This window comes from Rhynchophorus ferrugineus, unplaced genomic scaffold (assembly GCF_030347505.1).
Source record: "Rhynchophorus ferrugineus isolate W39M unplaced genomic scaffold, kcgeb_rfMv2 rfM5, whole genome shotgun sequence".
Lineage (NCBI taxonomy): Eukaryota > Metazoa > Arthropoda > Insecta > Coleoptera > Curculionidae > Rhynchophorus > Rhynchophorus ferrugineus.
In genome coordinates, this window is record NW_027472584.1 from 17,829,454 (window position 1) to 17,846,968 (window position 17,515).

At 29.4% G+C, this 17,515-nt stretch overlaps 1 protein-coding gene across 3 annotated transcripts in view; it reads left to right on the plus strand.

Moving 5' to 3' along the window:
• Positions 1-17,515, plus strand: part of dysf (neuronal PAS domain protein dysfusion) — a 101,762-nt gene that overhangs the window by 74,498 nt on the left and 9,749 nt on the right. For 2 of the 3 annotated variants that reach the window (XM_076405027.1, XM_076405029.1), the window contains 2 exons: positions 5,747-5,851; positions 9,509-9,706. In XM_076405027.1, the coding sequence (XP_076261142.1) occupies positions 5,747-5,851; positions 9,509-9,706 (303 nt within the window). The remainder of the gene's footprint in view (positions 1-5,746; positions 5,852-9,508; positions 9,707-17,515) is intronic. The other variant, XM_076405028.1, reaches the window with a different exon arrangement.

The window sequence follows — 17,515 nt, forward strand, 5'->3', positions numbered from 1 at the left end:
ATAAATTATCATATCATTACATATTTTATTGCATTAATCGTTACATATCAGCAATAATATATATCAGTGGTTTAAAATATTTATCAAATTACTGTTTACCATTTAGGAAAATTATGTAGTTAGTTTCACTTTATCTACAGAATTTCATTACTTCATTTATGTATCACATTTTAACATACATTTTTAAATAAAATTACATCACTCTTTACCTACTTATTTCACTATTCAATCTTTAAAAGAGGAGCTGTCATACTTTTTCCCGTCAGTAAATTTATGTAACTATCTATGTAATATTCTGGGACCTCACCATTACAGATAGCTTTTCTTTCTATTTTGTTTTCTATGGTTTTCGGTAATCTACAGTTTTCTAGTGCCTTGCGCCTCATATAAGAATTAAAAATTCACCAACAAATGAGATATTAAAAGATTCATTTTAACTCTTGATGTACCAATTAATGTATTTATTACCTGCAATATTTAGTTACGGATTTGTTACGAAATACATTTACTAACGAAACCTGAAATGGATTAGAAGTAATACCAATAAAATTTACAGAAATACTATGATATACTATGTCCCCAGATTTACTTATATGTAGGGCATATTACACAAACATTTTAGGCCTGAAAATTCTTCCTCCGTAAAAGCTTTAACCGTGTCAAATTTCCAACCTCTCGATGTTCTAGTTCTCCTCACAAAAAGGAAGCAAAATTTTCACTAAGCCGTTTAACATATAGATGAAGAAGAAGAAGATAACTATGAAATAATAAAATGTAAAGGTATCTCCAACAGATATAGATAATAACTAGTACTAAACTATATTCATGTTAAAACTTTCATACATTCACAACTGAACTGACAATTAGCTGAAGTGTGGACAACAAACTTTTTATGCTGCCATCGTGTCAATGATATTTTAATTTGAAAAAAATTTCAGCAAATGGATATCGAAGCATATTATGAACGTGCTCCATCAATAAAAATATGTTAATACTATTTGCAGCCCTTTAAAATTGTAAATTTTGTCACCAGATACAAAGAATGCGTTCGGTAGACCCAGATTTATGACCCAAACCTGAAAAGAGATTTCTAAAACTTGAGTGGCTTCACAAGGAACTTCAAACAGCCTTAAAGCCTTTCAAGTCTTTGATGTTGAAATATGGACCTATTTTAACATTGTAAAGCTCAAAAATGTCCAGCTATATGCCAACTTCAACATGTAAACCCAATATTGAAGCTAATACGCTACGTCTAATGGGATAAGCTAGCTTAATGATATTATCACAGAAGGTCAAAAGCATCTAATTTAAAAAAAAATAGGACAATTTGATCTTTCAGCATGACATTGTGGACTAGTTTCAATGGGATTTCTTACCCTACATGCAATATTGATCTGACATTGCTTCTTCTGATTACCGCTTTCCAGTATAGAAAATGTTTCAAAAGTTTTAAAATATTTTCAGTTTTTCCCAGAGAGGCAGCAAAAAAATACCAGCAAAAATTCGTTCTCATCAACCAAACTTAATTTTTACCATCGAAAAAATCGTCTTAATTTCATTCCAAATGATTTCTGATCTTTCCATTGCGATAGCATCTCGAAGCTTAACAACAAATAACGATAGTAGTAAATTAATAGCTAAAATGATTATTGATTATTATTAATACTGATGTTTTTGGACTGACTCATTACTAACCCGTTAGGGGTCTATTTCTTTAAATTGTATCTATGAATATTTTTAATGATATTATTGTTCGTACTTAATTGGGAATATATAACTGTTCCTCGACATCGTCTTTTAACTTCAAATTGCTACCCATTAAAAATCTATGAATAGAATGATATAAAAGAAGACATCTAAAGAAATATAAGGACTGTGAATTAATTTCGAAGGTTTCTTTTATAAATTTCAAACTCCATAAGAAAACAATAATGTACCATACCGTTTCTATATAGATTCAGATGGATGAGTTGAGCATTTTTATTTAATATTGTTACATATTTACTATTGCAAAATCATTTCGATGTACATAGTGGTAATTTTTCACTCAATGTGTTGCTTAAACGTACTCTTTTTAGACTAACTTTTCATACGTTTAAGTGAATACTCAACTAACATAATATGTTTAGTGTAAGGGATAATAAAAGTAATGACATACATTTCTCAAAATAATTCATAATTCTGATCTTTTTACTGAACTTTTCGTCTAATACAAAACATATATTCTCAAAAATAAAACTTGTTTATTAAAACTAGTCTCTGACTATGTAGACTATAAATGATCAATAATAAACGATATAAATAGGAATAAATCTCGTTCCATACCGTACATTTATGATAATTTTTCTCCATATTTGCTTAATCTGCCATAGATTATAGAATATAGAAACGTAAAATTTGTTTATTCGAACTATTTAAACAAGAATATAATGGGAAAATTGATATATCTTTCCTTTTACGTTTTTAGAACAACTGGTAATGGTTGTAACATTTATTATTATCATTATAATTTTATGACATAATTAAATGTACGATTTATTAACGAAATAAGATTTTAATAGGATTTATAAATGTTTAATGCAGCAAACTGTTATTGCTGAGTGATGTAAATGCATTACGAGAATCTAATATGAATTTTTCAGCTTCCAAGAAGACATATTCTAAAATATGATGAATCATTTCTCGTATACCTTGTAATACAGTCATCATTTACTTAATATTTTTATGGTTACTTACTATCTGTATGTACACTAAATGTAACTAAATTTAATTGTTTATAATAAAACTGATTATGTCAAGGTTTTCTTCAATGAGTAATGTGTATAGTAATAATTCTCATTTAAGAATCATTTGAAAGGTACTATTTCTATTATAATATAAACAGATGTGTGCTATCTTTAGATCTATTAGACAGAGAAATCAAATTTTTGATTAGAAGGTGGGGTATATATTTTTTGGTGTGTGAAAAAAATTTGTAGGTGTTGCTTTGACATAACATTTTTCAGATTAAGATATGTTGTAATGTTCTTCTTTTAGCATATTATTTAATTTTAACCGATATTTTCATTGTTGTCCTTCACCATTTTATTGTAATAAAGAGGATTCCGTCACGAAAACATTCTACTATATATACTCCGAAACAATCTAATTATCATCTTATTCTTGAAATCTCTATGATCTTAATTCATTTAATTTTTTTTGCTGATCGTATATTGTGTTTCATTCGAGAACTCTGTGAACAAGTATTTGGATTGTTTTGTCCGTTAATGTAGTATCTATATGTTTTCTTTCTAAATCGCATTCAAGATTCTTGGATATTTGTTTATACTTTGTCAGTTGATATTGTATGATAATACCGTTTCAAATAGTTCTGGTGTTTGACTTCCTTTTCTTCTAATTACTTACTCACATTCTTTATTGCAATTGTAATTATCAAACCTCCCATATCATCATAGAAATGTGAAAAGTTCATAATAATCTCAAAAATAAAACGGCATAGTTTATCTAAATAAACATTACAATTCCTTGATGATAAAATAACTTGTATTTTTTGATGATCTATATTATCTGATTTTAGTTAAAATTTCTGCATGATACTCTCTTGAGACATACGTGTTTTGCTTCTATTCACCAAGAAATGTTACTACACTAATTGCAATAGCTTCCCTAAGAGACCAAGACCCGCATTTTGATCTCTTTCGTGGTATTACCATCAATTAAAAACCTAGGCGCCTTTCTTCTTATTACGACATCTTATTTCAGTAAATTGACGGTTAAAAATGACATTTTTCTTTATGGTATTGTAATTTTGTATCATTTCAAGCTAGTAAAGTTTCTAGACTAGTACCCAGCCTATCTATATGATTAAATAGAATGAAATGAAGACCGAGTAAGGTTTTCAAATGTTTTTTTCATGTCATCTTTTCGGATACTATTAACTACATCGGTCGTTGACTTGAAAAAGTATTGTGTTCGTCATTCTAATGATGTCCTTTCTTTTATATGAAGATAATATAACAGATATGATAAAAATGACTATAAATATAGCTCGATTTCTTCCAGATTTGTGTATTAAAATAACAGTAATATTAATATAAATGTCAGAGTTTTTATTGCGAAATTAAAAAGGAACGTTGATAGGTTACTACCATATCGCTATATGGAAAATAAAACAACAGAGAAGGCAACACACTGAACAGTGGACCGTTAACACATCGTAAAGGTACATACTTAAGGTTTTTTTTAAGTAGGCATTTACGACTTGGTCTTCGTTTAGCAAAACAAGAAGCCAAAACACAGAAAGCTCTATACTATTTGGAGAAGGAAGGTGTAGTAGTTCGTTGTTTCCTTTCATGATATCAGCTATTGCTTCCTTCTGCGCGAATTTGTTATTTACTTTTGTCAATGATATTTATAAAATGAGGCAGTAAAGCTCAGAAATTGTGTTATTTTCTTAGATATAAATCTGAAATTATTATAGTACATGTTTTTTTAGTAAAGCAGAGATGATTATTATTTTTTATAGGTTTCAATGATAAATTTTCCTTGTTCATTATAATTTATAGCTACTCCGATAAAAGAGCTAATGCAGGTTATAGATTACGTTGAATATACTGCCAAATATAGTTTTCAAACATGTTAAATTCGTTTTAAACTCGCAGAGGATTTTTCCCTTCTCATTTTATTTAGAGGTAGAGTCTATTTTAATTAAAGGTTATAAACATGCAAACGTTATAAACTAAAATTGTAAGTTAATGCGGCAAAATTGCGACGTGCTGACGTCCTAAATTTTGGTGAGGTGCATTGACTGTTTAATTGGATATACTATAAGAACAAAATATATGTAAATTGAAGCACAATATTTATTAAGCAAATAAATAACCAAATTGAATTCAACATTTGACGAAATAAATGGTACTAGTATTTTTATTAGTTATATTAAATCATATTAATGTATTAGTTGTGGCTGTCAAAGAAACTATCTTCTTGAAACCACATTGATCTGTGAAACAATTTTGAGTTATTTTTCTATGGTAAGTCAAATGTATAGTTAAATTTAAGGTATTTACGGTATGTATTTATTTTCATTTTCAATTAAAAGAAAATCACTAATGAAAGCCATTGTGTACTTGTAAAAATTTACTGTTGTACTGTTTTCAGACAAGACACTTGTGTGCGTTTGTTTTACAGTTGCTGAAAAAATCGTCGATACATATACATATGTCCATGATTTTTTGTCGGATATATCGATATTTTTTTGGGCGGAAATTTTTCGATATTTTTTAAAAAATAGTATCGATAGTTGTAAACGAGAGAATCAAACTTTTAGTTGTATAGTAAAATATCAATATGAAAAAAAACAAGGGTTTTCGAAGGATAGTATCGAACTTTTGTTTTGGGAATTTCTCCTCCCCATACGTCAAGTGAATTTTGGATCATTTGGTGTCAATATTTTTGTTCGTCGATATATCTATATTGTTAGTCGATATGTTAGATATTTCTTTTTCAAATATATATATATATATATATATATATATATATATATATATATATATATATATATATATATATATATATATAAAAGAATGACAAAGAATCAAAAAGTATAATTATTATATATTATAAAAAGTAACCTATTAACTTTTTAAATTCACATAACATTAACTATGCAATTTTATTTATTTGTTACGAATTTGCGGCCGATTTTTTCCAATGTTAATTAAAATATTTCTCGTTCCTATTTCAGGCACTAAGTGGCTTCCTAATGATGATGACGCAGAATGGGAAATTATTGTACATATCCGATAATGCTGCCGAGTACCTGGGTCATTCCATGGTGAGTGTTATAAAGGTGAGCTAACTTTTTCAGCTTTTTCAAAGCTAAAGAGTGAGCTTCGGTTTGATTTCGCCGACAGTTAGAAGAATGAAAAAAATATATCTATATAGATATACTAGCAGTCGGTGCCTTTTTAACTTGCCTTTATTTTGGTACCGACCAAAGACGATTGCATGTCATCAAATAGAATGACAGGGCGTTTTATCTTGATTAATACGTTCAGTGCACAGTCTACCTTTGTGAATCAAGCTCGTTAAATGCTAACTATATGACACCGAAGAATTATATCTATAAGCGATAATTTCTGCTTACCATAAAATGATAACGCTCGTTTTATAACACCGGTATAACCAACAAAGTAACTTTTAATTGTTATTTACATAACACAGAACATATTAAATAAACTTGTATCTCATAATTGTCCATAAAATATTTTAAATTACTACTTCATGCATTCATTAACAAAACAATTTATTATTTGATTTAAAATAACTACTCTTATTTTATGATAGTTAAATGATTTCTTATATATATTATATATATGATGTTCTTATATATGCTCAAATTCTTTTTATTATTTAAAATTGATAACAACGAATAAACAAAGTAATAATAAAATGAGATATAACTATTATCTAATATTATTATCTCTGTTTTATATATATAGTGGGTCAGCTGTTGTTATGTTTATGTAATAATGCTATTAAAATATATCTTGCTTTATTCAAGCTCAGATTATTTATGCAAGAAAAATCTAATTTAATTATTACTGATGGATACGTATCCAAACAGATTTTTTCTATTTTAGGTTTTAAATTCGCTATTAATACGCTTGCAAACAAATTCCGAGGTGCCTCAATGGTCCCTGGTACGTCAATAAAACTAACAAGTTATTATTTATTCCCCACATAACAAGACAATGTGAATTAAGTAGTTTGTCTAAAATGCTAAAGTTTTGTACCCTCCTACAAGTATGCAACTAGGTCGTGGCATTGCACCTCTTCAAATATTGCTTCAATATTCTTGATTAAGTGTCATAGTTCCATAAGTTATTTTGGGGAATTTAAGACAAACAAATCAATATGCAAACATTGCAACGTCAATAAAACTAACAAGTTATTATTTATGCCCCACATAACAAGACAATGTGAATTAAGTAGTTTATCTAAAATGCTAAAGCTTTATACCCTCCTATAAGTATGCAACTAGGTCGTGGCATTGCACCTCTTCAAATATTGCTTCAATATTCTTGATCAAGTGTCATAGTTCCATAAGTTATTTTGGGGAATTTAAGACAAACAAATCAATATGCAAACATTGCAACGTCAATAAAACTAACAAGTTATTATTTATGCCCCACATAACAAGACAATGTGAATTAAGTAGTTTATCTAAAATGCTAAAGCTTTATACCCTCCTATAAGTATGCAACTAGGTCGTGGCATTGCACCTCTTCAAATATTGCTTCAATATTCTTGATCAAGTGTCATAGTTCCATAAGTTATTTTGGGGAATTTAAGACAAACAAATCAATATGCAAACATTGCAACGTCAATAAAACTAACAAGTTATTATTTATGCCCCACATAACAAGACAATGTGAATTAAGTAGTTTATCTAAAATGCTAAAGCTTTATACCCTCCTATAAGTATGCAACTAGGTCGTGGCATTGCACCTCTTCAAATATTGCTTCAATATTCTTGATCAAGTGTCATAGTTCCATAAGTTATTTTGGGGAATTTAAGACAAACAAATCAATATGCAAACATTGCAACGTCAATAAAACTAACAAGTTATTATTTATTCCCCACATAACAAGACAATGTGAATTAAGTAGTTTGTCTAAAATGCTAAAGTTTTGTACCCTCCTACAAGTATGCAACTAGGTCGTGGCATTGCATCTCTTCAAATATTGCTTCAATATTCTTCATCAAGTGTCACAGTTCCATAAGTTATTTTGGAGAATTTAAAACAAACAAATCAATATGCAAGCATTTGTTCTAGTTAATAAAAACAGCATCTCAGTAACACAGCTTAATCTAATACTAATGGCTCAATAAGTTTTGATATATGTATACATTCTAAAATCAATTGTTTATTACATGGTTAATTGAAACAATATTTAAGCATTATAATCTATAAAGAAAAGTCAGTTTTTTGATTTTAAATGTTGTTTTTTTAACTTTACTGATATGTTTACATTGTTTACATACAGTTTAGTCAGATGTTTTGTTTTTCTAAATTTTGATGAAAAAATGTTTTCCAAGAAAAGGTCACAAATTCCAGATGTACTGCTCTACAAGCGCATGTCTTATGGATGCGAAGAATTGATAGTCGCAAGGGGCAAGGTCTGGAGAGTACATAAGTGTACAGTATCTTCAGGCCCATTCTGAATATTCTGGATCAATCCATGGTTCAAATTGGTCATTTGTTGTCTGTAGCGACCACTATTAACTGTTTTACCAGGTTTCACAGTTCGTAGGTGATAATCACTGTTTTTTTGCGCTTAGAATTTTCAAAATAAATCTATCGCCCGTCACTATTCGATGCAGAAATGATTCCAGAATGAATCATACCTTTGAAGCAGCATTTTAAAGATGATTTTTCAATTTTCCATTCAATTGATGTGGAACACATCTTCTCATCTTTTGGATATTCCCCATTACTCGTAATGGTTCACTAATCGTTTTTCGGGCCCATTTAAAGCTTCCGCCTATTGTCTTTGAGTTTGTATTGGGTCTTCATCCAATAACTCTTCAGTTTTGCATCTTCAAACTTTTTCGGTTTACAAGAACGTTCTTTATCTTGCACATCGAAATCACCAGTTTTGAATTTTCGACCCCTTACATGTTTTTAAGGTTAGAGCATGTTCACCGTGTGTTTCTACAAGCAAACGATGACTTTCAGCGGCTTTTTTCTTTTAATTAAATAAGAAAAGTAATGAATGCAGCAAATGCACGTTTTCGGACTCGAAACTTGATATTTTCAAAGAAGTGTAAATCTATGACGGCGTTACTTTCGCAAAATATAACACGTATAGCTGTGAAGCTTGATACAAGTAGAATAAAATTTCATAGGTGTCAAACCATAACATTGCATACTTAAGCCTAGTGATATATGCTTTAAAAACCTATAATAACTTTCCGGTACACCCGGATATGTTGTTATAATATTTCGTTGGAAACTATTTAGACACTCTATGAATCTATTTCGTGAAGAATTATTGCTGTTTTAAAATAACATGGTAATTAACGCCACACGCCATATTAAGAAAAAAATATTATGTATATGTCAGGTCCCCATTCCATATATATTCTTAAAAATCTATTAATTCTATTTTAAATATCTATATTATATTAGTGATTGTTCATTGCTGTCATCATTTACTGTTGATGAAACTATTACAATTTGGAATATTGAATTATACATTATTCTAAAATATACAAAACTTAATTTCCATGAAAATCAACATGTTTGAAGATATTTTCCTTTAACAAATATAGTAATATATTAAAAACAAACCAACAGATGATTCACCCTATATATATATATATATATATATATATATATATATATATATATATATATATTAAATTATGTTTAACTATTCAATATATTTATAGTTGGTAATTGTTCAGAGGCTTTTAGTTTTTGTTTTGTTTATATTTTAGGAGGACTTACTTATCCATGGTGATAGTGTATATGATATAATAGATAAGCAAGATCATCAGGCGATCCAATGCGAGTTGGGGAGGCCTCTAGTGAATTCGGGAGGGACTACCAGCACGCAGGATGAAATCAGGTTATTTCTTTGTCGAATGAACGTGTCCAGGAATGCCAGGAGACAGATGCGTTTCGGGGACCAAAAGGTAAGTGTTCGAATCCCATTAGCGTGATGTGAACATGCTCGTTTGCGCGAATGTTTTTCCCATGAAAGTTTCGATAGCGTAACGTAAATATCGAGCGAGATATTGTGTAAATTTTGTAAGACCCTACCTTGATCTGAGGAAAGGCACGCCTGCAATCTATTTCCCAAATCTATTAAATTAATTAATTGGAGATTATTTACTTACAAGTACAAATGTCATAGTAAATACAATTTTACTGAAAAAATACATCCTCTATATACAGGGAAAAATCAATAAATCGAATTTAAATATTTATTTAGAAGCTTATTTATTTTTAACATGAAATAGAATTTAATTTTTACCACTTTAATAACTAAATTTGTCTATATACCTCAATATATATTAAAAATAGTAGTATCACATCCTTTACTCATTATTGTTTCTATATATACTTTTACACTTGATCCTGTGGTTTGGTTAAACTTCAGATCCGTCCAAAAGTATATGTTCTGTCATCCCTTAGGTTATTTACGAGTTGTTCTGCTTCTTATTTGATTTTCTCCCTTTCCGTCTTTGCTTCCCTTATTCTTTTTACCTGTTTTGCTTCGTCCATGTGCTATAAGTGTCCCCACCATCTGAGTTGTCTCCTTTCTATGTATTCTTAATACTAATACTGAAGTATTCTCTTATTTCTTTACGGCTCATCCTGCTCTTTCATCTATCTGTATTACATCCTCTCTGAATTATTTCATTTCTGCTACTAGTACCGACGTCCAGCAACCAAAAGTCGGAGTTTTCTGTAAATTGCTTTGTACACTTCCATTTTAGTTTTGCTTGATATTTCCCTTCCTCCTGATATTGATGAACTTACTATTTATAGCGAACTACAAATTCATGATTTTTCCACCATTTTTCTGGCTTTTAATCCATTTCCTGCTACCACTGTTTTCGATTTCTACACCCATATACCTAAGGGCATCTACTTGATCAATTTTTAGCCCTCAATTTGGATATTGATTACTTCTAGATCTTCTATCACCGTGACTATCGTTTTGCTTTTATTCATTAACATTCCATATTCTCTTAGTATCATATTCTGCCTGTTTAAGATTTTTTATATGAGTAACATTAACTATTAATATCATTAAAACGTCTGTAAAAGCTCCTACCAACGTTTCTATTTAGTCCTGTTTTGTCTATTTGAGATTCTTTTATTAATTCTTCCATTAATATTATAAAGAGTGTTGGGCTTATATTTCCGTCTTGCTTTTGTCCTGCTTGAGTTTTAAATGCTTTTCATTTTATGTTGTCTGCAATAAAGTGATAGGTATTTATCTTGTATATTTCTTGAATCATTCTTACAATGTTATTACTTACACCTCCTTCTTATTATGTCAATTGCAACAATTGCAATTATGTTGGCGAGTTATCTACTATTGAACTTGGAAGATTTTCTATAATTTTCACGTGTATCTTCATGGCTGCGCACAGTAGAGTAATCTCTCTATATGTATTATCTATCTGTTTTTTTTTAAGTGATATTTCCCAATCTTGTGGCGATTTGTTAGCAATATAAATAGGCTTTATTATTGACTGATAAATCCAGTAGTTGCCTAATTTTACTTAACTCTCTAACCGATATAATGCTTCCAATTATTGCAATTTTGCAAAATTGGTATGGACAAATGGAACATTTAGAGTACTAACTACTATTCGTTCATATAATATTCATTTTTGATTTATTCTTTATAACAACTCAGAATTCGATTGTAAAAAAACCTGTTGAATTTATATTCAGTTTTCTAAGAATAAAGTTATACGAACTTAAAAATTCTAGTTCAACTCAACTTCTCTAGTCTAGTCTAGTCCATTTGTGAATATCTCTAAGCTCTACTTGCAGTTTTTTTGATATCGGCAATATACACCAAATATCTAAATTATTCCAAAGCGTGTATTTTGAAAGATAAGCAATAACTGAAACTTAGTTCGCTACATATTGCTATAAGGATACTGCATGGTTTGGATTTATCCATAAATATGGTTTGATTTAAAAAGTCAATTTCGAAAATCAAGTCATTTTTTCCGAAATATGGTTATTTAAAAGCTGCTATAATTGCTAGAAATAGTAAATGATAATGAAAAGTGATGGACATACTATGAAAAGTGTTCATAATAAATCCTTGAGTTTACAAAAAAAACTCAAAAATGACTAATATATTTCGTAATTTTTAAATAAAAACTTTTAGTGTAAATATTTAAATAACGAAAAGTAAGTAAAATAAATTAAATGGACGTTTAAAAAACAACATACAAAAAACGTGTATTATTTCGTCATAAGATGTATAATTAATGGTTATTTATTATATTGGAAAAATCATAATAGGAAAATTATTGCACAATAACATTAAATCACCTTTTTTGGAATCCTTAATGGTTTTAAACAATAATATGACACATTCTTGAATATATATTGGTTATTTAAATTTAAACAAAAAAATATTTTTTATACTAATCAGTTATGGAATGTTCAAAGAAAACTGTTTATCCACTATCGAAAGAAATTATTACAAAATAATGTTGAATCATTACATTTTTCCGAACATTATTACTGAATAGTTCTGGGTATTATCGCGGTACATTCTTGAAGAGCTATTTCTTATTGTTTGATGTAGTCGACTGATAAAGTCGTTACTATATTTATCGACGAGAATTATTGTTACTAAGTTTGTAATAAATTAACTAACTATAAATAATAATAAAAAAAACGTTCTAAGAATCATGTTACACAAAAAAAATACTAATAAAGTTTCAACGCTTACTCTACTGTTACTATTCACCATCTACAGCTGATGTTTTCCCATGAACATTAGAACATAAATATCTGTACGAGTATTATGCAACGACAATGTAAAGCTCTGTGGTGATCGAAAGAAAGGCACGCCTGCAAACTATTTACCAAATCTATTAAAATAATTAAATGTAGAGTATTAAGTTCAAGTTTGATATTAATAAAAAAATAACAGCTCCAGTAATGTACCTACCCGAGGAGGTAGTGATAAGACAAAATTTATTTTCGACCAAACAATGGAATAGAGTCTGTTTCGGTATGTTTGGGATTATCTCGTCCGCAAACATTAGCGTAGATCATTTTTTTCATTATTAATTTTTTTATTAATCATTTTTTATAACGAATATTTGGTTTTATTAACATATATTTAATAAATATAGTAATTATAAAGTTCTGCGGTATCTTACACTAAACATATACTCTATTTGTCACCAGAAATTATTTTTAAATTATGTACTTCATCTTCTTTTATGGTATATTCATTTGGATGGATTTCTTTTGTAAGTTCGGCTCTTCTTTAGCATTTTCAAAGCAAAGCATTTTCAGAGCAAAACTTGGTGAATATGAGGAGTATTACGGACTTCTACATTTAGCATTTCCATGTAAGTTTTACGACTTGTGGTCAAGCGATCTTATATTGTATAATGACTCTTCGTCCATAAAATTATCGGTAATTAAAATTGTTAACTATCTTCCATGATGGTTTCATTGGTTCAAACTGTTCTACTGACCATAGAATGTAATAAAGTCTAAAGTCTTCTCGCTGATACGTTCAAACTAATCTAGTCCTTCCAATAAAACAGACAATGCACCTCATCGAAACTTATAACGTCAGCATGTCGTAATATTGCAGCTTTAACTTAGGATTTTAATTTACAACGTTTGCCGGTTTGTAACCTCTAATTATTATGACAATTTTGTAAACATTTATCAACAATATCGACTGGTACCAACACAGATAGAATTTTGCAGACTGATTCAGTTCCGATGCATCAGACATCAATCTGTTTGTTTTTAACAAGGGTATAATATGAAAGAAAAATCCGCTCCAAATTCAAAACGAATTTTATTTTTTACTAACTGGATTTGGCAGTATATTCGACGTCATCTATGACGCGTATTGGCTGTTTTTTTGGAAGAAATACATTTACATATGAATGGAATAATGTTTACTATAACAGCCTTTTGCTCGAAATGATATACAAAAAGGCATAATTTCCAAATAAAGTTGATAATTAATAATTGTGATAACAGAGAAGTCATTATTTAAAAAGCTTGCATAAAGAAAGTCTAAATTATTTTTATTGTATTGTCCTTTATACTTATGTGCAGTTTGAATGTCATTTATCACTTAGTTTGTTTACAATGTTTTATTTCATAACTTTCTTTCAATACTATTTTTGTGACTATTGTAATGATCAAGGAATTTATCTTATATTATGTATTGCACATTGAATTTCATTTGGAAAGACTTGCCTCGTTGTGGACGGCCATTTTTTGCTAAAATATCAGATAGTAAACAAATAAATTTATACGGGCATTGCTGAGAATACAAATACATCGAAAAAAGTCAGATTTATAGAAAGGAAACTCATAGATCTGGAACTACAACAACAAATCATCACTATGATCATATTTCCAGTCAAAATCTCAACAAACAACATCCAATAACCGCCGTATTCGCCCAACATAGCTCCGGTCGATATCTTTCTTTTTTCCAAACTCAACTTCTCAGTTTGAGGTACCTAAAGTGGAATTCGCGATAAGAGCTGAAGAAAAATGTGTTGCAAATTGGATTATTATAGATACGTAAAAATGTAAATTAGTTTATCTATTATTATATAATAAAAATAACCTCTCTTGCTTGCGACACTCAACTATCGATAAGATAAGTATCCTTATGCAGCTTGAGTGGGATGTATTAGAGGAGGAACATAAGCTTAGGTCTATTAAGAAGGACTTTTACTTTATCTATTTAAAAGTAGATATATTTCTGCCAATGTCACTCAGTGGCAAATTATCCATTCCTACCTAATGGATCAAACTAAGAAACCTCTGTGTTCCACTTCTAAGGTACCAATATCAGTGTCCCATATTTTAACAAAATACAGAAACTTACTAACCATTATAAGAAGTCTTGGCTTGTTTGATTCATTGAAGGATTCATTTTAATGACTAAAAATTTGCCAAAATATATTATTATATTTTATGGTCTAACGAAAGTTTTATAATTGTCTTTTAATAATTATCATTATTTGATACCAATGGTTCTATTAAATCTTTTTTTTTCTAGCAAATCCATAGAGTGGTAGATACCTTAAATCCTATTTATGTAATACGTTTTTTGTTTCTACTGTACTTCGTCAATACAATAAAGTTTCTATGAATGCTTAAACCTTTTACAATAACATATTGATAATTATTTATTAAACGAAAACTATTGAATGAGTCGAACGATTTTTTCTTTCTTATTCTATAAGCATCATTACACGCGTTTTTTTCATCTTTGGCAAGAAGAGAGAGAGAGAGAAAAAATCAGGGCGGCGTTTTTTTCCTGATTTTTTTTTCGTTGTTGCCTCCCAGTAGGACGCCTATGAGTTTATTCGCGTCCGCGAGTCGATCCGGATCTACCTTTCACTATGCAGTAACCTCAGCGGGAGTGCGGGTCGCTTGGCCCCGCACTGCCCCCCCGACTCCCCCACTTGGAAGTACCACAATGCGGTGGTACTACGATCGAGCGAGAGTAGCAGAAAGAACAGTACCGATTCCACCCACATCAAGGATTCGGTTCTGCTATTACAGTGTGAGCCAAATTAAATCAATATATATGTATATATATATATATATATATATATATATATATATATATATATATATATATATTTTCCCAATTGAAGAAGCAAGAAGTGATATTTCAGGTTATTTAAATAGATTATTCCTGTTTTTAGCTTATATACTTTGATTTTAACTATATGAAATTAAATAACTGTTGCCATTTTATATTATTGTATTTCAAGCGTTGAAAGAAATTCTTCATGTTAGAACATTCTTCCTTTTATGAGAATTTGTTGTAAAATATTAGATTTCCGAATAAACACCGTTAAATTCAAGATACTACGCCAAATATATTTCAACTAATGATATATCATCATCAAATCAACGAGCATAGTTTTAAACTAACGGCTTAAACATAGAATGTAATTAAAATGTGCTTTAAATGATAGGATTAGAAAAAAGAGGAAGATAATTATATAGCTCTTATATACTCGTACATAAGACCGTTTAAACCACTTGTTAAAGAATAGTGGTGTCAGAAATATGCTTAACCTATTATAAAACGTCAAAATTTTATTTGATTTCTTACATTATATAGGCATTAAATTATTTTTGACATATGACAATGTCTCTCTCTCTCTCTCTCTCAATGTTCAGTACATTTAAATAATAACTAAGTAATTTTGACATCTAGAATTAAAAAAATGGTTTTATATTCGTATTATATTCTTAAAATTTTGCTAAATAAAATATATTTTTTAAAAAATTGAACCGACTTCAAAAAGTAAATAAGGAACTCACTAAAAAGTAAAAAATAATAAAACTTAGATATTTAATACAAAAAAAAACGTTTTAAAATAAAATATGTACATAATAGCCGTTGTAATAACTAAATAAAAATAAACAAAAATCTATTTAACCTATCCCCTATACGTATTTTATATTTTACTATATACATATAATTTAGCTTAATAACTACCTAAACCTATTTATCTATTTGCAATATTATTTTACTACCAGCTGATCAGTTTGAAGTCGGTGCCGAGCCCAAACAATACAAAAATAATAAAATAATTTTATGTCATATACACAAAAATAAATTACGAAAAACCAAATCTAGCCTGCTTGGTTGGCGCAGTGTTAAAGGCGACAGGACGGTCGTCCTATTGTTGTGATAGTCGCGTGTTCGAATCCTGCAGGGGCATGGTCGTAAATTTATATTTGTGATATTTAACACGTGTGATTATCCTTAAGCAAGAGTGAAAAATCCGACAAGGAAAATGATCCCAGTCACGCCAGTAACTAGGATTTCTTTCTGGGATTATTCTTAATTTGGTTCTCTGATTTGGTTCCAATGGGTGCGCCTCGGAAGCGCACTCTTTTGAATAAAAAAGAACTTTGGAAATCGGTCCACAATTGATGGAGAAATCGGCGAACATACATTGAAAAAATTATATTGAAGAAATTTTTGAAATCGGTTAAAAATATTGGGAATGTGTATAAATTAATACTGATTGATTAAAAGAATTTTTTTAAGATTCTATTAAAGAAAAAAGATGAACGGTTAATACGGATTTTATTATATGCCGAATACATTGAAACTTTGTCGATGAATTCTCGAAGAATACCCCAGAATAAAATTTAAATCGTAACCCGATAGAAGCTATACATTTATTATGAATCACGTATTAGAGTATTGTTGTCCTTTTCGAATTCGCTGCCGTCGATACCTGAAACACTTTACGTAATCTTAAAATGCCATACGAGACAATGATATTACGTTTTTTTTTTCTCTTATCTCCTTCTAGCGTTTCTTTTTCTTATACCCTCGAAGCGAAATGAAAAAAATCGCGATGCAACTTGGTATTATCAAACTAATGATTAAATTAGATTGTTTTTTCAGCCTGCTTTTGAATAGTAAGCGGATTCTTTGATGATATGACCATGAAATTATTTTTTTACTTGTAGTATGTAATGTACACGTTGTGTTTTTAATCAACGAGTTTTAAAACATAAATATCACTAAACATTTTAAATATTTTTATTGGCTCATATCGCATCATTTAACTCGAAAGCATTTATGACATATATATGAAAAATCTACTACTAATGTACGAGGGATACTATATTTTAAGCTTAAATAACACTCTGATCATTTAAAATTATTCTGTTTCAAGCCTTGGAAGAAGTCCTTCAGGCTATGACAT